This window comes from Elephantulus edwardii, unplaced genomic scaffold (assembly GCF_000299155.1).
Source record: "Elephantulus edwardii isolate Elephantulus edwardi_28Jun2011 unplaced genomic scaffold, EleEdw1.0 scaffold00489, whole genome shotgun sequence".
NCBI classification, from domain to species: domain Eukaryota; kingdom Metazoa; phylum Chordata; class Mammalia; order Macroscelidea; family Macroscelididae; genus Elephantulus; species Elephantulus edwardii.
The window spans coordinates 9,964-30,941 of record NW_006400239.1 but is presented as its reverse complement, the minus strand read 5'-3'; the positions used below and the strand labels follow the sequence as shown (position 1 = coordinate 30,941).

Below are 20,978 nucleotides of genomic sequence, written 5' to 3'. Positions count from 1 at the left end.
CATGGACTGCCAAGAAAACAAACAGATTCATCCTGGAGAGGGTTAAACCAGGCTACTACTTGGAGGCAAGGAGTCTGGGGCTTCGTCTGACATACTTTGGACATGTTGCCAGGAGGGACGGGTCCTTGGAGAGGGACATCATGCTTGGTAGGGTGGAGGGACAGTGCAGAAGGGGAAGACCCTCCATGAGGTGGGTTGATTCAGTGACTGGAGTAACCAGGATGGGAGTGTCAGGCTGTGCAAATGGCATAGGATAGAGCAGGGTTTAGGGCTGTTGTACGTAGTGTCTCTATGAGTTGCAAGCGACTCGACAGCACATACCAACAACAACAATTTAGACCTCATGGAGAACATCAGGGGACTATGTAGTAACAGCACAGATGAAAAACTGATGTACAGCTCTTTATCTTTAAAGATCCTAACATTATTGTTTTTCCTTCTTCCAACTACTGCTCTCCTTTGCCTTCTCTTTTTTCCAGGCCAATATAAACTTTACTGAACTAAGAGTTTATCTATAGTGAGACATGAACAGTTGAAGTTGATTGGTTATCATCTGTTCATAAAATAAGATGAAGTTGGGAATCAGAATGTGTATGATTTATCTAATATTATTCTAATTTCAGGAGTAGTGGAAGATTTCCTTCTTACATATTGCTGCTGTGGTCAAAAGCTCTTTCCAACAAAATGGGTGCAATGGTGACCACTCAAACTCTATCCTAAACCACGCCTACTTAAAACAGAGACAGCTTCTTTATGCCTATCAATTTCTGTATCACTCTAATTAAGTGCTGAAGAAATGCTTCTTAATTAGCCAGTGTATAATGATCTGCTGATCCTTCCTGCTTAACCCCAGAGGATAGCCGTCAATGTTAAAATGTGTGCTTAAAAAAAAGTGCAGCTTTAGTGTACCTTCAACACCCTTCCATTTAACCTCACACACTCTGCCTTGCTTTTAATTTCCTGTCAGGGAGCCCAGGGCCTTCAATATTCATTTCTTCATCCCTGGCCTCCATTTTAAAGATGTGTTTAAATACTCTGTTAAGCTCTGTTTAATGGTTTTTATAGGTTGTGCTCTCTTTAATGGGTTTTTTTACAGGTTGTGCTCTGTTTTAAATGCTATTTCATAAATGGCATTCTTTTTTTGTAAACTAGGTTTATTCAGAAGTGGCAAATTTAAAAAGTGAACAGTTGTTATGTGCTGTTGAGTCAGAACCAACTTGTATCTGACCTTTCAGCAAGTTTTCCGAGGCTATATTATTGCACGGGAGAAGCCTGCTCATCTTTCTCCTGAGGAGCAGCTGGTGGATTTGAACCACCTGACTTTGGACTGATGGCACAACTCCTTATCACTAAGCCACCAGAGCTCCCCAAAAATAAAGAAGATTGTATATTATAAATAATGAAAGACCATTATTCTTCTATTTTAAAAGGTGCTAGCCAAAGGGTGTCCAAAAGTCTACTTCAAAAATAAACAAGACCTAGAGGTTTTGAAAAAAGACACTGAAACCATATGGAATGACTACAAATTTTTAAGAGACCACTTGTCTGGCTGCACTTGCAAGTCTGTTCAGTTCCGGGAACTTATCTCCGACAAAGTGGAGACTGCCCTAAGACAAGTGAACTGACAGAGAAGGCTGGAAAATCATGACATAAAAGATCAGCAGAAATAACAAAGGGTGTTTATTATTGACCCTGGAGAAAGAAAGCACTTAGAGGATGTACAACAACTGACTTCTACATCTCAGAGAGTCTCACAGGAGCAAGCAATTGTATTTCTCCGTCTCCAGAGAGCACAGTCAAGTCCAATGTAGCAGTTTTGAGATAGGAAGATTTCTATTCAAAGCTTGTAGGACTGTCTAATAATTTAAGCTGTCCAAAACTGGGATAGCCTCCTTTATGATTTTCCTGGTATTAAAAGTGTTCAAGGAAAAGCTGCAGAATACAGCCACTCATCCAGCCTAAGTAGAGGAAATTCAGGTGTCAAGTCACAAGTCAAGGTCAGATGTGATTCTTTAGAATCCAGGCATGCATGTCACCATAGTTCTGAGACCCTCTGGTGTCCTAGTAGGAGTTACACTGATAACCCAAAAGGAAAGCAGTTCTAGTCCACCAGGCAGAGCTAGGTTCATGGAAGAAATAAGGACAATCTCCTCCTGTGCTACTTACAGCCTCTGCAAATACAGTGAAGTGATGAGTTGGTTCTACAAAATGTCAGTGAGTTGTTTGTTGAGTTTTAATATCCTGGAGGAGTGAGTTATTGGTGTTGGCGAAGAGGGAAGGAGAGACATTCAAAAGCACCAAGGAAGCTTTGTCAGAGTACAGATGCCCAAACCCTTGCTGCACAGAAATGACAGTGGGTTCAGGAATATGTCAGAGCACATGTATTTTAGAGATACTTCCAAGTGTCTCATATACAACCACTATCCCATTCGAAAAAGATAGCCTATAAAAACTTAACATAACAGTATAAATTCTGCCAGAAAGGGATCCAAAAACACAGAAAGGGGGAGGGGGGAGAAAGTATGAAAAAAGAAATGCTAGGATACAAAATCCAGTATGAACTAGTTTCAGTCACATCTGCAATTGAAATAGAGAATAATTATAACCATGAAAATCAGTGAGAAAGCCACTGACTTAGACCTATTTTTATTAAGTGTTATTCAAGTGCATATACTGTCTAAAGATAACATTCATAGTATTTTTACTTACTCATTGCCTTTAAGTAGGAACCAGTTCCTAGCTGACCCTTCAGTGGGTTTGCGAATGCTGTAAACCATACATGAAGAGACTGTCCATCTTTCTCTCATGGATTCAAACTGCCAGAGAGGTGCCACCTTGGGTCAGAGTGTAACTCCTTACAGACTACACTCCACCAGAGGTTCCTTCATGATATCATAGTCTTACTGATTATAATAAATTCTTAACAGATACTTTGACCCCTATAGTAACAAAATGCTTTATTTTATTGTAAAAAGCAAAACTGAAGGTCTCTCTTGTCTCTCCGTGTGTATAAGCACACTTTTAAAAGACACAGAGGTAACAATTACCCCCATGGAGGGTGGGCCTACTAACAACCCAGCTCCAGCTAACATCCTTAATGGAAATCGCCTTCAAACTACACACCTTTCAAATGTAACACTGTAAGATGATGGCAAACATTGAATCTCTTTGTCTTTCATCCCTTACTTATTCTTCAGACCTCTCCCCAGCTTCCACTTTCTCAGGGTCTTGATAATGATATTTTATTTGATAAATAATTAAAAGTGAGACCACGTATGCCTAACAATGGCCACATTTGTGTCTCACAAGCAGACATGGTCATTTTTAACCTGCTAGACATTGTCATAGGCAAGTCAGGCAAGCAGAGGAGATAAGTGGGGATCAGGGACACGTCTAGTCACCTTCACATGATGTGCTTTGAGCCTTCTCCATCTGTGCAAAGAAAAGCCTCAAAACATCACTTCTTTCTGGGGTTATCTGGCATGAAATAAAAGTTCAATTTAAATGAAGATCAATGAATTTCTACCTAGAGTTCCATAAGGGCTAAAGTTCTTAAACGTAAGACGAGGGTCGCCAAGCTTTTTCTATATAAAGAATGTAAAAATTTTCAGTTTTGTGAGCCTGATGAGCTCTACTGTGACTCCTTAACTCTGCTCCTCTGTCATCGTAGCCACAGACACAATGTAAATAAATTAGTACAGCTGTGTCCCAATTAAACTTTGTTGACAAATTCAAGTAGAGGGCCATATTTTGTCCATAGGCTGTAGTTTGCCAACTTCCGACCTAAGGAGCCAAAATCACCAAACTGTACATATGGAACTGAAATGGATACACAAGACTGAGGAGATTCAGTGGTATGCTTGAATTTGGAGTCACATAAGGCTTCGAAGCAAGCTCATCATAATTGTAGTAGAACTGATCTGATAATTTCCTCTTAACTTCGTCCTCTGTCTCTTTTGCAGCTGAGGTTGCAACTTCTTCATACAAAGATTCTGAAAAAGTGAAAACAGGTTAACTAAGAAGAGCCTCTGATGAGACCTGAAGTTGTATTTCCCAAAGACAGAAGTATGCAGCATGAAATACTCTATCAGTGGGAACATTAATAGCCTAGACATGTAATTCCACCCACCAATAAGCATGAAAAGAAGAGCTAATATGCCTGTGTCTGTCAGGGCCAAAGGTGGAACTCTAGTCATGTTTTCAGCAGAATCTGAAAGAACAACTCATAATCAAAGGGAGAGTCACTCTCATTAAACTGCTGTAGAACAATCTTAGGCCGTTCATTCCCCAGAAGACCGAGTATGAGGCTTGTGTACGTGACCATCAGGTTTGGGATCTGTAACTCTAGCGGTCCCAAGACACAACACCAGAATGCAATGTTCTTATTTTTAGTATCTCTAATGCAGCTCTACATCCTTCAACTATGTCTTTGAGTGAACGTGTAATTTCTCACAGGAAGAACTTGGCAATTCATCTTTAAAACAGCGACAATTACAAATAGAAAACCAACAATAACCCTGGTTTCACAGTTTGGTGGGTGGAGGCAGGGGGTGCAAAGAAAGGGGAAGGATCCAGGTGAAAAGGCAAGGTAATGATGGGCAGGGTCCAATGGTGATTAATTTTATGAAACCTGATGCATGACAATGATTGTATGAAACACAGTGTTAATGAAGAATAGTGTGAAATGCAATGTTTACCAAACTTTGTAAGCAAACTAATAAAAATATTTTTTTTAAAAAGTGAACTAGGGGAGTGTATAGGGAGAGAAAGGGGGTAAAAATGTGCAACAGTGTGTGAATGAAAATCTAATTTTTTTTGTCAATTTCTGTTAAAATCACAATTGAAATAAAAAAATTTATTAAAAAAAGGAAAACCAGAAATACCTTCAGTGCTTTCAAAATTATCATCATGAAAGGAGGTGGAACTTTCTTCCAGTTGTTCTTCAAGTAAGTCTTCGTCCTCTAAACCTAATTCTTCTCCTTCAGTCAACATATCATCTGTGATATCATCTGGCAATGTAAAACTTTCTCCCCCTGCAGTTATTAAAAATAATTTTGATTTAGTAAAGGAATTGGCAGATACAGAAGAATTTAATGAAAGAACATTTGAGCAAGAGCCTATGGCCATGAAGGAAGAAGTTCAAGCTGCTTTAAAGGAAATAGCAAAAAATAAGGCCCCAGGAATAGACGGTATACCAATTGACGTATTTCAGCTAAGAGATGCTGACCTGGATGTGCTCACCAAGTTGTGCCAAGAAATCTGGAGAACAACCATTTGGCCAACTGACTATATTTGTTCCCATTCCAAAGAAGGGTGACCCAACAGAGTGTGGAAACTATAGAACAATATCATTGATTTCACATGCAAGCAAGATTCTACTGAAGATTATACAAAAATGACTGGAACAGCACATCAGCAGAGAACTGCCAGAAGTCGAGGCTGGGTTTAGAAGGGGTCGTGGTACTAGGGATATTGTAGCTGATATTAGATGGAGCTTAGCTGAAAGCAGGGAATACCAGAAGAATGTATATCTGTGTTTCATTGATTATGCAAAGGCGTTTGACTGTGTGGATCATAACAAACTCTGGCTGACTCTGAGAAGAATGGGAATCCCAGAACATTTAATCGTGCTAATGCGAAACCTAAACTTGGACCAAGAGGCAGTCGTCAGAACAGAGTAAGGAAACACTGCATAGTTCAAAACTGGGAAAGGTGTACACTGGGGATGTGTCCTATCTCCATACCTTTTCAACCTGTATGCAGAGCAGATTATCTGAGAGACTGGGCTCTATGGGGAGAAGTGTGGCATCAGGATTGGTGGAAGATCTATTAACAATCTGCGTTATGCAGATGACACAACCCTGCTTGTTGAAACTGAGGAAGACCTGATGCACTTGCTGCAGAGTGTCAAGGACTGCAGCCTTCAGTATGAACTGAGGCTCAATGTCAAGAAGACAAAGATTCTCACCACTGGACCAATTCGTAGCATCAGGATGGATGGTGAAGAGATTGAGATTGTTCACAGCTTCAGTTTGCTCAGCTCCACGGTCAACACTCTTGGCACCAGAAGCCAGAAATCAAAAACGTATTGCGATGGGAAAGTCTGCTGTTAGGGACCTCTCTAAAGTACTCAAGAGCAACGGTGTCTCTCTGGAGACTAAGGTGCATCTGATACAGGCCAGGGTCTTTGCAATCAATTGTTACGCATCAGAGAGTTGGAGTAGGGAGGACAGAAAGAGAATTGATGCCTTTGAGTTGTGGTGCTGGAGAACAGTATTAAATATATAACATCAACTGCCAAGAAAACAAACAGATTCATCCTGGAGAGGGTTAAACCAGGCTACTCCTTGGAGGCAAGGATTCTGGGGCTTCATCTGACATACTTTGGACATGTTGTAAGGAGGGACAGGTCCTTGGAGAGGGACATCATGCTTGGGAGGGTGGAGGGACAGCACAGGAGGGCAAGACCCTCTAGGAGGTGGACTGATTCAGTGACTGGGGTAATCGGGATTGGTGTGTCAGAAGCAGTGCGACTGGCACAAGATAGAGCAGAGTTTAGGGCTGTTGTACATAGGATCGCTGTGTGTCACAAACAACTCGATGGCACATAACAACAACGTCTAAATGTCTAACACAACAGTTTATTACTTCCAAAGCAGCTAATGCTTCAAATGTGCTCTAAATGTAGTAATTGTTAATAATACTTAAAAATGCCTAGAAGAAGTATTGGTATTTGGTCAGTCTTGATGGGGGCAGGGGGATGTATTCTGTGAGTTAATCTCATTTTCACTTTCTCTTCTGTCTGATGTAATCATATCACACTGAATGTGCTCACAAGTCTATGCCAGGAAATGTGGAGGACAGCTGTCTGGACAATGGACTGGAAGAGGTCCTTATTTGTTCCCATTCCCAAGAAAGGTGATCCAACTGAATGTGGAAACTATCAATTATTACCATTAATACCACATGCAAGCAAAATATTGCTGAACGTCATTCAAAAACAGCTAGAACAGTACGTAGACAGGGAATGGAGAGACGTTCAAGCAGGATTTAGAAGAGGCTGTGGCACCAAGAATATCACTACTGATATCGGATGGATCCTGCTAAAAGTAGAGAATACCCGAAGAATGTCTATTTATGCTTTCTTGAGTATGCAAAGGCATTTAACTGGATCATATGGATAATAATAAGTGATGGCTAATATTGAGAAGAATGGGAATCTCAGACACTTATTAACCGTGCTCATGCAAAACCTATACCTAGAACAAGAGACTGTTGTGTGAACAGAGAAAGGGAACACTACATGGTTTAAAATTAAATAGGGAGTATATCAGGATTGTATTCTGTCTTTATACCTATTCAATCTGTTTGCTGAGCACATTATTAGAGCACTTGGACTCTATGAAGAAGAATGTGGTATCAAGATCAGGACAAGATTCATCCATAGCCTATGTTATGCATATGACACAGCTTTGCCTGCTGAAAGTGAGGAAGACTTGAAGCACTTGCTGCAAAAGATAAAACGAAAAATACAGCCTTCAATATGGATTGCATCCCAATGTCAGGAAAAAAGAAGATTTTTACCACTGGACCAATAGGCAACATCATGATAGATGGAGAAAAGAGTGAACTTGTCAATAACTTCATCTTAGTTGGATCCACAATTCCTTGGTACCAGCTGTCAGGATATCAGAAGATGTACTGCACTGAGAAAGTCTGCACTCAGGGATCTCTCCAAATTATTGAGGAGCAATGATGTCAGTTTGAGGAATGAGGTGTTTCTGATTCCATGGTCTTTCTGATCATTTGCCATGCATCTGAGTGCTGTACAATGAATAAGAATGACAGAAAAAGAACCGATGGCTTTGAGCATTGGAGAAGGGTACTGACCATCTCACAGACTGCAGAAAAACCAAATATGTCTTAGAGAAAGTGCAGCCAGATTGCTCCTTGGAGGCAGAGATGATAAGGCTTCATCTCACATATTTCAGCAATGTTTCTAGGAGAGGCTATTCCTTGAAGAAGGACATCATGCTTGGAAAGACAGAGGGTCAGTGAAGGAGAGGAATACCCCAACCATGTGGATTGACACAGTGATTATGGCAATGGGCTAGAGTGTGCCAGGAAGTGTGAGGATGATGCAGCATAGAACAGGATTCCGATCTGTTGTTCATAGGGTCACTATGGGTAGTACTTGACTTCATGGCACCTATGAATGACAACATCTAATCATCTCAGATTTACAAGACAGTAAAAGCAAAAAAGAACCTAGTATTCTGTTATCATTATGTCTACTCAGTTCAATTCTGCCAACACTTATAGAGGATCACCAAAGTAACAATTAAGAATATCTTTTTCAGAGTATGATTATTTCTCTCCAAATATATACCCCAAGCATAAGTTAGAATGGTGGCTTTACAATAAGCTATGAAAGAAAGAAAATTGGAATGAGAATTGCCCTAGATATAAGCCAACATTCAGATCAAGTTCAAACACAGGTATTGTTAAAATATACAATGCTAAACAGATGAAAGACAAGAATGAAGGGACTTTCAGAAAGGAAGGAAGGAAGAATTTTTTATTATTAATAATTTTAATGAAAGTTTACAGAGATTTTGGATTTCCACTCATTCATTGTTGTACTTTTCTCCCTGCCCGCTCCTCTGCCCCCATTTCACTCTTCTCTTTGAAAAGCAAAAGGAAAATTCTTTCATTGTTAAACAACCCCTCCTCTCAAGTCCACCTGGACTCCTTGTCATGACAATACCTAATCATATATCCCTTTTAAACAGTTCTCTCCCTCATCTGTTTCAATGTAGTATACATAATTTATCCCATCTTTCTCAGTCTCCCTCCAACCCCAATATCAATCCCATTTTATAGCAGTGGAACTATGCAGTGTTGTCCTTTTGTGACTAAGATATTTCACTCAGCATGAAATCCTGCAGGGTCGCCCATTTTGAGTAATATTCCACGAGTTTTTGTTTTTCAAAGCAGCACAGCATTCCATTGTGTGAATATACCAGAGCTTCTCTATCCATTCATTTGCTGATTGGCAGGAAGGAAGAAATTTTAATTATACCAAGGCAGAGCAGAGTCAAAGACATGTACGATCTTAAATGAGGCAAAATGATTAGAAACAAGGCCAAGACTAATATGAATGAGGCAGGAAAGAGTAGTCAAGCCAATTCGCCAAATGATAAGGAAGAGTTCTGCAGGATTCATGTGTTTGGATAGAAAGACAATAACGACAGATATTTAAACAGCCTAAACTTGAAACTTGATTTTCCTTAAGAACAGATCTGGGAAAATGCTGCTCGGTGCCATCAGGTCAGCTCTAATTTACTGTAACTCCTCATTCAACAGAAGAAAACACGGCTGGATCCTCATTTTCAATCTCTGCTGTGGTTGGGGACACTTGCCTCCATTGGAAACTATTTTTCAATAATATCTTTTAAGAGAGACTCTAGCTCTTTCTTAAACTGTGGCAATCAAAAACTTTCCACATTTGGAGATTAGAATATCTCCACTGATCTTCCTCTGGGAAAGAATTCCAGCAGCTGAAATGAGATCTTAGGGCTGTTGGTGCAAAGGTCTAGGCTGCAGAAGTCCCTGAAAAAAGAATGAGGAATGAATGAAGATCAAGACTAGATAACAAAAAAGAATGGCTATTGTGAGCCTGTTAGAAAGTTTGCAAAACTGAGAGAAAAAGGAGATAGGATAAAAAATTAATATGAAAAATACTAATACGGTGAAGAAGTATCTACAGAACTGAAGGTGGTAAGGTACCAGAGCTAAGCAGCCGGTAGCTACTGGGATTTTTAGAATTAGAAAAGTTACCGGAAGAAGGCTTATGGTTTGAAGAATAAATAGGCATTTGTCTGTTTATTCTTGGAAATAACCTGAAATCAACACTGAAAGTAAGAAACAAATACACACATTGAGAAAGAGTTATCAAGTATATGATGGAACAGGATAGAGAACTAGTCTTGTTGCTGTGGTTATGTACCGTCGAGTCAGAACTGACACCATAGTTGACTCTCCAGTGGGTTTTCAAAGGCAGTAAATCACCTGAGAGAAAATGGCCCTTCTTTCTCAAACAGAACAGCTAGTGGATTTGAACGATGTGTCTTTCAGTTGACAGCACAATTACTTACCACAAAGACACCAGAGTTCCCTGAGAACTAGTCATCCAGTCTCATTATTAAGGTCACTATGAGTGGTAGTGGACTCAATGGCACCTAACATTATCATTCATTATCATCAAATTCATCCATGGAAAGTTGAGAATAGTAGCTGTGGAATGGTATCCAATGTGTGAAAACCTCAACATATACGATGCTGAAATGTAGGAAGTATTCATGTTGTTATTCTTTTTAAGTGCTGTTGAGTCAAATACAACTCATGGTGATCCTATGAACAACAGATCTGAACCTTGTCCTACCGTGCACCAATCTTATCATCTCTGACATGCTTGAGCCCACTGTTAATGTCACTTTGTCAGCCCATCTTGTTGAGGGTCTTCTTCTCTTTCTCTGACCCTCTACCTTTCCCATGATGAAGTCTTTTTCCAAGGACTTATCTTCTTGACAACATGCACAAAATGTACAAGATCAAGTTTCACCAACTTTGCCTTTATGTAAAAAAGAAAAAACAAGGAAGGAACAAACAAAAGTAGGTGAGTAGTAAAATGATGTGCATGTGTCTTTTTTGGAAAGCTAAATCTAGTAACAGCATGGAACAAGGACTAGATTGAAAAATGTGAGTGGAAATCCCTGCTGCAAGAGTCCACGCAGGAGAAGAGAAATGCCTAATGGAAAATATATTCTAGAGAAATACTGATTTATGAAACATCTCTCAGGTGGTAAGGTTTTTATGTCAATTGTGTTACTAAATGGATATTCCCAGGACCTCTTCTCCTCTGGTCAAGACGAATTTTCTGAAGCTTATATTTAAGATTAGATCCTGAAGAGTCAAAATTTCAGCAAGACACTCAATACCCTGATGCCAGCTACCCTTCAAAAATTCTAATTGTAAAATTCCTTACTTTTCCCTTCTATTTGAAATCCTGCCACAAAAAAAAGTTCCATTTTAATTCCCAAACTACCTACAATGATTACAGGAATGAGTGAGAAAATCAAGGATCAAAGTAAATTCAGACCTTTCCATCATCAAAAAAATAAAAATAAAAAAGTCAATAAAAAGACAAGGAGAGAAAAAAAGAACAAAATGAATGTCAGATGAGACTCTAATGCTTGCACTAGTATGAAATGAAGCAAAAACAAGGGAAAAAGAATCCTGAAATAAGAAATCTGAAGAGAATAGCAGCTCAAGAAGATAAAGCAAAATATTATAATGAAATATGCGAAGAGTTGGACTTAAAGACCAAAAGGGAAGAATACATTAGGTATTTCTCAAGTTGAAAGACCTAACTGAAGGAAAAATCAAGCTTTAAGTTGTAATACTGAATCTTTCAGGATTGTGATACTGAAGGATTCTATGGGAACATATTGAATGATACAGGAATCAGAAAAAGAAGATGCAAGGAATGCAGAGTCATTGTTCCTAAAAGAATTGGGTGACATGGAACCATTTCAGGAAATAGCATATAATCAAGAACAAATAGTAAGAAATCCAAGCTGCACTGAAGGCATTGCGAAAAACAAGGCAGCAGGAATTGACGGAATACCAACTGAAGTATTTCAGGAAACAGATGGTACCCTGGATGTGCTCACCACTCTATGCCCACAAATTCAAAAGACAGTTGCACGATTAAAACTGACTGGGAGAGATCTATATTTGCTCCAATTTAAAAAAAAGTTATTCTAAAGATTGTGAACATTATCAAACAATATAAGCAATATCACTTGCAAGTAAAATTTTCCTAAGGATTATTTTTAAACTGCTAGATCAGAACATCAACAAGAAACAGCCAGAAATTTAAGCTGGATTCAGGAGAGGTTGTGGCACAAGGAATCTATCACTGCTCATGTTACATGAACGTTGGCTGAGAGAATACCAGAAAGATAGGGCAGCATAGGACAAGGTTCAGATCTGTTGCTCACAGGCTTAATATGAGTAGTAACAGACTTGATCCAGAACCCAACTACTCCAAGCTGGAGAATCAAAAACGGCTGGAACAGTGTATAGATAGGGAACTGCCAGAAGTTCAAGCAGGATTTAGAAGAGACATGGCACCAGAAATATCATTGCAGATGACAGATGGATCCTGGCTGAAAGTAAGGAATACCAGGAGAATGTCTATTTGTGCTTTATTGACTATGCAAAGGCATTTGACTGTGTGGATCATAACAAGTTATGGCTGACATTGAGAAGAATGGGAATGAGCACTTAATTGTGCTCATGTGGAACCTGGACCTGGACCAGGGGGCTGTTGCGTGAACAGAGCATGGTTTAAAATTGAGAAGGGAGTGTGTCAGGGTTGTATTCTCTCTCCTTACCTATTCAATCTTTATGCTGAGCAAATTATCCAAGAAGTGGGACTCTATGAAGAGGAGTGTGGTGTCAGGATTAGGAAGGAACATCAATAACCTGTGTTATGCAGATGATACAACCTTGCTTGCTGAATGTGAGGAGGACTTGAAACACTTGTCAAAATAACAAAGATTCTTACCACTGGACTGACAGGCAGGGTCATGATGAATGGATTGAAACTGTCAACAGCTTTATCTTGCTTGTATCCACAATTAACACCATGGGTACCAGCATTCAGGAAATAAGGAGATGAACTGCTCTGAAAATATCTACAGTTAGGGACCTCTCCAAATTATTTAGGAGCAGTGATGTCCGTTAAAGGACTAAGGTGCATCTGATTCAGGCTATAGTCTTTCTGATTACTTGCTATGCACCTGAGAGCTGCACAATGAATAAGGATGACAGAAAAAGAACAGACACCTTTGAGCTGTAGTGTTGAAGAAGAGCACTGAATACCCCATGGATAACCAAGAGAAAAAAACATGGCATCCACTTCCTAAACAACATGCCTCTGGAAACTCTATGAACTTTGATAAAAGATGATAGTTATAGAAAGGCTTCAGACCTTTTGTTTATAGGGTCGTTCTGAGTCATTCTTGACTCAACAGCAATCAACAACAACCACAACAATCCCTTGGAGAAGAACATGGTGCTGTGAGGGGTGGAGGGTCAGTGAAGGAAAGGAAGACCTCAACCAGGTGGATTGACAAGGTAACTGCTGCAATGGGCTCTTGTGTATCAGGAAGTGTGAGGATGGCACAGGACAGGACAGGGTTCAGATCTTTTGTTCATAGGGTTTCTACGAGTCATATGTGACTCGATGGCACCTAACAACAACAACAGCAGTAGACTCAATAGCATCTAACACCAATAACACTGTATAACAAATATTCATTTAAGATATGATAAACCTCACATGAGACGTGAAGATGAGATACAAATGGGTTACTACAAATATAAAAACGATAGTAATGTCTGCATCTCAGGAGACATATAAAATGAAAATATTGATTCTGCTGTTAAGGAAATTAGAACTAGGTGAGAAATTAAACAAGTAACCCAACTATGTTCTTTAAGTTTAGATAGTCACTCTTTAAAATGTATTTTACTGACATTTAATAGTAATAAACACAAGTGTCTATTGCCATGTTTACTTACTTCTTGATCCAGATCTAGAAGACCTCTGAGATAGTCTTTCATATTTTGATACATCTGACTTATCATCATATGGATCTGGATCCTCTGGTTCCTTCATCTTCTTTAAAAGGGCAAAACAGAGACAAAGAGATAATGGTATAAAACATACATACTAAACGGCTATCTCCCCTTAGCAAATTCCCCGACAATTAAGCACTGTTGATAACCCCAAATTTGCACAGGACCTGAGATTATTTCACCATGAGGAGGATGCTTCTGCCACCATCCCTGAAATAGAAAACTGATTTCCTGAATCTGCTGGAAGCCCCAGGATTTCCTTCCCCCTGGGGGACTACGTACGCAGGATCGAGCAAGGTTTGATCTGTTATCATAGGGTTGCTCTGAATAAGCTGATTCAACAGTGTCCAGCAACAACAGTAAAATACCACCTATATCTGAACCTGCTCCAAATTATCTGACTACTAAAATTAAGTAGTAGCCTTGCTATTTGGAAGACAGCTACGTGGCCAACTGACTAGAAGAGATCTATATTTGCTCCCATTCCCCTCAGAAAAGGTATGCAACAGAATGTGGACATTATTAAACATTATCACTAACATTACATGCAGGTAAAATCTTACTGAAGATTATAAAAATATGGCAGGAACATTACATTGACAAAGAACTGCAATAATTTCAAATCTGATTTAGAAGAAACTGTGACACCAGCTATATCACGCTGATGTCAGTTGAATCTTAGTTGAAAACACAGAATATCAAAAGGATGTCTGTGTTTCACTGACTATTAAAAAGCATTTGACTGTGTGGACCATAACAAATTATGGCTGACATTGAGAATAATGGGAATTCCAGAACATTTTTGTGCTCATATGAAACTTGGACCAAGAAGCTGTCATCTAAACAGAACACTGGGTGGTTTAAAATCAAGAAAAGCGTGTGGCAGGGTTGTATTCCTTCTTTATGTTTTTTTCAATCTGCCCAGTAAAAATTTCAAGATACTGGACTTAAGAAGATTCACAAGCAACCTGCTTTATGCAGAAAACACAACCTTACTTGCCCAAAGAGGACTGGAAACAACTGCTGCAGAAGATCAAAGACTATAATCTTCAATATGGATTACATCTCAACATCAAGACGGAATTCTCACCAATGGGCCAATGGGCAATATCATGATAAATGGAGAAAAGATTGTTCATAATTTCAGCTTGCGTGGATCCACAATCAACACCCAATAGTTATGAAATCAGAAGACATACTGCATTACATTAGTTTGCTGTCAAGGAAATCTCCAAGGTAATGGTATAAAGCAATGATGTCAGCTTAAGATGCATCTGACTCAAGTCTTTTCAATAAGTTTTTATACATCTGAAAGTTAGACAAGGACTAAAGATAACAGAAGAATCATCAGTGTCTTTGAATAGTGGGTTGGAGAAGAGTACTAAATGGAATATCAGATGAACAAACAAGCCTGTCTTGGAGAAAGTGCAGCCAGGGTACTCCTTAGAGACAAGGACAGTGAAGCTTCAGCTCACAACTTTAGGCACGATGTTACGAGGGACTGGTCTTTAGAAAAAACCATCATGCTTAGAAAAATGGAAGGTCAATGAAAGAAAGACTCTCAACAAGATTAATTGACACAGTGACTGTAACAATAGACTCAAGTGTATCAGAGATGATAATCACACAGTTCAGATTTATTTTTCATAGAGTTGCTCTGAGTCATAGTCCACTTGACTGCATATAACAGCAACATGATTTTCAATTAGGGAGTTCTGGTAGTTTGGCAGCTCTGGTACCTTATGAGTTGCACAGCCAACTCAAAGAAAAGTGGTTAAAATCCACCAGCTGCTCCAGAGGAGAAAAATGGGCAATCTCCTCCCATGCAATTTACAGCCTCTGAAAACCCACTGTAGGGTCAACTTTGAGTGGAGACAGCTCCACTCTACAGTACATAACAACAACATTCCATTTTCCGCTCCTTTAAATGCATCGAAAGTTGGGCAATAAATAAGGAAGACTGAAGAAGAATCAATGTCTTTGGATTATGGTGTCAGTGAATAGTATTGAATATATCACAAGCTGCCAAAAGAACAAACAAATCTGTCTTGGAGAGGTGCTCCTTAGTGGCTAAGATGGTGTGTGTTCACTTCATACACTTTGAGCATGGGGTCATAAGGTGCCAATCCCTGGAAAAAGGCATACAGGGAAAGAGGGACATGGAAAGAGAAAAAGACACAGTTACCATAACAATTGGCTCAAGCCTGTCAGAGATCATAGGAAGACACAGGACGGGGCAAGGTTCAGATCTGTTGTTTATAGGGGTGCTGTCAGTTGTGGTTGACTTGATGGCACCTAACAACAACAACAACAAGAATCAGAGAAAAGATGCCTGAGACCCAGGGAACTTCAGAGAGATGGTGGGTCTTTGAAGAGTCAAGAGTTATAAGAATTTTTTTTTAAAAAAAAGGCAAATCTCAGATCACATGATTACTTCTAAACTTGGTTGAGAAGTTTACACCTTATTTCTATGGCAACCAAGAACCACTGAAGGACTTTAGGAAGAGTGTAGCACAACCGGTTCTTTCTGCTATCTACACTGCAGTGTGGGGGCATTTGAAAGTTGTTGTAGATGTCATTGAGGCTAGTGCAACTCATAGTGACCCTATGAACATACCTACAATGTAATTCCTTCTAAGTCTGCACCGTGCACTAAGCATCCCAAGCCTCCTTATCCTTCCTCTATATTATAGCTGGAAGGGAGAACAGAGTAAGTGTCCTATTTAAAGTCAGATCAGGTTTGAACCCCAGTTTGCCAGAGAACTAATTTAACTTTACATCAACTCACTCACTATGAGACTGAAATAATAATAATAATAATAATAATAATAATAATATCCAAATCAAAACCCAAAACACCTAAGAATAAGGTCCCTGAGGAAGAACAGAATCCAGTTCAGGCCAAGTAAGTTATTGAGGAGAAACTGCCTGGATGGCTCCAAAGTAGAGAGCAGCCCCCACTTAAAGCTAGAGAGGGGTTTTATATTGTCTTACAAAGAAATTTGGGGAAGAGGATGTTCACAGTTGTTTTTCACAAGATAGGGCAGTGGGTTGGGGTCTCAGATAACTATTCCTGGGAAATGGAGGTAGAAGTTTCACATCCTTAATATAGAGAAATAGAGTCACAGCTGCTGCTTCCTGTGGTTGGATCATGTCAGTGGCTATTATGGGAAAGGGAGGGAAAGCAGCTCCGCAGTCCTGATACTAAGGTTGTTCTATCTGTTGCCAGTGAGTTGACTTAAACTCATATTGACTCTTTAGACAGAGTAGAACTGTCCTACAGAGTTTCCACGCCTGTAAACTTTATGGAAACTGACTGCCACATCTTTCTTCTGTGGCCATCCACGGGATGTTCAGCACTCAACATCACAGCTCAAAGGTGTCAATTCTTTTTCTGTCATCCTTATTCATCGTACAGGTCTCAGATGCACAGCAAGGAAACTGGAAGACCATGGCCTGAATCCGACACACCTAAGTCTTCAAAAGGTTATCATTATTTCTCAATAATTTGGAGAGGTCCCTAACTGCAAATTTTCCCAGTGAAATGCCTCTCCTTTTTTTCCTGAGTGCTGGTACCAAAGGTGTTAATTGTGGATCCAAGTAAGATGAAGCTGTTGACAGCTTCAGTCTCCTCTCCATGCATCATGACACTGCCTGTTGGTCCACTGTTAGGAATCTTTGCTATCTTAACATTGAGATACAGTCCATACTGAAGGCTGCATTCCTTGATCTTCTGCAACAAGTGTTTCAAGTCCTTCTCACATTTAGCAAGCAAGGTTTTGCTAACTGCATAACTGCAGATTACTGACTAGTGTCCCTCCAATCCTGATGCCACACTCCTCTTCATAGAGTCCAGTTTCTCGGATCATCTGCTCAGGATACAAGCTGAACAGTTATGAAGAGATAACACAACCCTGATTCACTCCCTTCTCAAGTTTAAACCATGCAGTGTTCCCCTGCTCTGTTAGCACAACAGCCTCCTGGTCCAGGTCCAGGTTCACATGAGCGCAATCAAGTGCTCTGGGATTCCCCTTCTCAATGTCAGCCACAACTTAACTAGCAACAACGTTACCAGCATTCGATGATTTAACTTTAACTTGAGGTAAGTAAGCTGCACCATCTTCCTTTTTAGAGAGGAGGGACTCTGGTGGCTTAGCCTGTGTTGGGACTGAGTTGCTAATTCAGAGGTCACGCATATCTGAGAGTTCAAACCTACCCACCAGGGGACTCTACAAAGACGAGAAATTTCTTCTTTTGTGGTTTCCAGCCCCGACAAAACAGTGGTTGATCAGCTATGTGTCCGTTTTTACAGCAATGAGTTCAAAAAGCTCTAAGCGCAAAGTCCGTAGAGGGATGAGGGCACTTGCCAAGTGCCAACATAGCTGGAAGTGGGGGTACTGGTGGGGGAGTGAGGTCCTTTGCTTGACACCATTCTCCCTGCTCCTGATTTAGCTCGGTTTATCTCGTCTCCTGTTGTGTCTCTGGCTAGTGAGCTCTTTGCAGGAACTCTGTCCACTTTGTGTCTAGCTCCAATGCTGCCAATGCGTCTTACTCCAGATGTTTAACGTGGACTAACGAGCTGAATCTAATGAAATGAGATTTAACACAACCCTCAAACGGACTTCCAATCCTAAAGTAGCGAAACTAAGGAAGACTAAGAAATGTGTTTTCATAAACAAAGCCTGAAGAACAAAGTTCAAAGTTCAAGGTTCAAGTGGGGCTCAGTGCTCTATGACTCGCTAATAGATTTTGGGGAGCAAATTTACTTACCCTAAGACGCCAGCAGCCACCAGACCGTGCCCACGCTCAGCTTTTGCCCAGACTTCCGTTTACTGTGGTTACCATGGCAACGCCTTGGAGTTAGGGGCCGACAGACCAGGACGCGCAGGCTCAGACAGCGCGGCGCGCTTCAGGGGCAGCACGTGGGGCGTGGCCTACCCCGCCTCGCCCTGCGAGCGGGTCTTGCGATGACCAACCGCACTGCAGTGTAACCGCCTAGCTCTCTCTCTTCTGATGCTGTAAATCTCCTGCAGAAAGACTGATGGATTCTAATTGCCAGAGCCGAAAATTGCTTCAGATACACAACCCGGAATGAAGTTGTCAAAATCAACATCCATGGTAACAGGTAAGAAAGCTAAAGATGTATTGCATTCTTTGGGTAAATCTGCTGTCAAGGTCCCCTTTAAAGTGCTATAAAATGAAAGGATGTCTGTTTAAAGATTAGGATGTCCCTGACCAAGGTTATGGTATGTTTCCATTGCTTCTTACACACTGGACAATGATTTCAGAAGACTGAAGCAGAATCAACGCCTTTGAATTGTGATGCAGGAGTTCTGAATATCCCATGCTGTATCGAGTTCATATCCAATCTTAGTTACTTTTGAACAACAGAGCTGAACCTTGTCCTAGTCTCAACATCTCTCATATCCTTCAGCCTGTAGCTACAGTCACTGTGTCAGTCCATCTTGTTGAGGGTTTCCCCAGTATGATGGTCTTTTTCAGGGACTAGCCTCCCCAGACCTCCAACATACTTAAAGTATGTGAGAACAATATGAAATATTCGTGTATGTTAATGTCTCACGGATTGGGGGGGGGGAAGCCCAAACAATGGATCACAATTTAACTGCGTTGAATCATGGTAGTTTCCTCAATTGCAAAACTGCTATCTACTCATAACAGTTTCAGGACCATAAAAATTGCCTTTTACCTTTTTTTTTTTTACCCTTTAACAGTCGTGACACTTCATTGTTGTTGTGTCGTCGAGTCACTTGAGACTCATAGCGACCCTATGTACAACAGCCCTGAAACCTGCTCTATCCTGTGCCAACCTTACTGTCTCTGACACACCTACTCCCATTACCCCAGTCACTGAATCAATTCATCTTTTCAATGGCCTTTCTCTTTTTTGTTGTTCCTCCATCCTTCCAAACATGATGTCCCTCTCCAAGGACTGGTCCCTCCTTGCACCATATCGAAGTATGTCAGACAAAGCTTCAGAATCCTTTCCTCCAAGGAGCAGCCTGGTTTCACCCTCTGCTCCAGCACCACAGCTCAAAGGCATCAATTCTCTATCATCCCTGGTCATTGTCCAGCTTTCTGATGCATAGCAAGCAATTGCAAAGACTGCAGCCTGGATCAGGCGCACCTTAATCTCCAGACGGACATTTCTCTTCAGTACTCTGGAGAGGTCCCTGACAGCCGACTTTCCATTGCAATTCATCTTTGATTTCCTGGCTGGTGGTACCAAGAGTGTTGATTGTGGAGCTAAGAACACTGAAGCTGTTAACAATCTCAATCTCTTCACCATCTATCATGATGCTGCCAATCAGCCCAGTGGTGAGAATTTTTGTTTTCTTGATGCTGACCTTCAATTCATATTGAACTCTCAGTCTTCTTCCAAGCCATATTCCTCCTCACAGAGCCCAGCTTCCTGGATGAACTATTCTGCATATAGATTAAAAACGTATAAAGATAGGACATATCCCTGGTGTATACTTTTCCCAATTTTGAACCATGCAGTGTTTCCTTGTTCTGTTATGACAACTGCCCCCTGGCCCAAGTATAGGTTTTGCATAGTACAAATGTTCAGGAAATCTAATTTTTTTTTCAGTTAGCCCCAGTTTGTAGTGATCCAGTCAAATGCCTTTGCATAGTCAATGAAACAGATAGACATTCCTCTGGTACTCCCCACTTTCAGCCAACATCCATCTAACATTAGCTATGATATCTCTAGTACCACGGCCTCTTTTAAACACAGCCTGCACCTCTGGCAGTTCTCTGTTGTGTGCTGTCAACCCAAAGGCAGGCAGGTTCAAATCCATCAACTGCTCCATTGGAGAGACGAGCAATTTCTTCCCATGAGACTTACAGAAACTGAAAGCTCACGGGAGGATCAGTTTTGAGTCATATTCCAACTTGATAGCACACAACAGATGATACTTCATAAGCATCAAATTATTATTAAATTATGTTATTAAAAATTATTTCCTTGTATACCACAGCAGCCAGGAGATCAGGAGACAAATTGCATTGGGAAACTCAGCTGTGAGGGACCTCTCAAGAGTACTGAAGAGCAACGACATCATGCTGGAGACTAAGGTGAGCCTGATCTGGGCTATAGTCTTCGCAATTACGTGCTATGCATCAGAGAGTTGGACAGTGAATAAGAATGATAGAAAGAGAATTGATGCCTTTGAGCTGTGGTGCTGGAGAAGAGTGTTGAATACACCATGGACTTCTAGAACAAACAGGTTTGTCCTGGAGAAGGT

The 20,978-nt window shown here is 40.4% G+C and overlaps 1 protein-coding gene across 1 annotated transcript in view; it reads right to left on the bottom strand.

Annotated features, from left to right (window-relative positions):
- The window catches only part of WDR52 (WD repeat domain 52), a 156,827-nt gene extending 143,077 nt beyond the window's left edge, over nucleotides 1–13,750 (bottom strand). The window contains exons 1-3 of the mRNA XM_006902990.1: nucleotides 13,654–13,750; nucleotides 4,884–5,033; nucleotides 3,833–3,992 (exon numbers count right to left, since the gene is read on the bottom strand). Coding sequence (XP_006903052.1) covers nucleotides 3,833–3,992; nucleotides 4,884–5,033; nucleotides 13,654–13,750 — 407 coding nt within the window. The remainder of the gene's footprint in view (nucleotides 1–3,832; nucleotides 3,993–4,883; nucleotides 5,034–13,653) is intronic.
- Nucleotides 13,751–20,978: the final 7,228 nt, after the last annotated feature.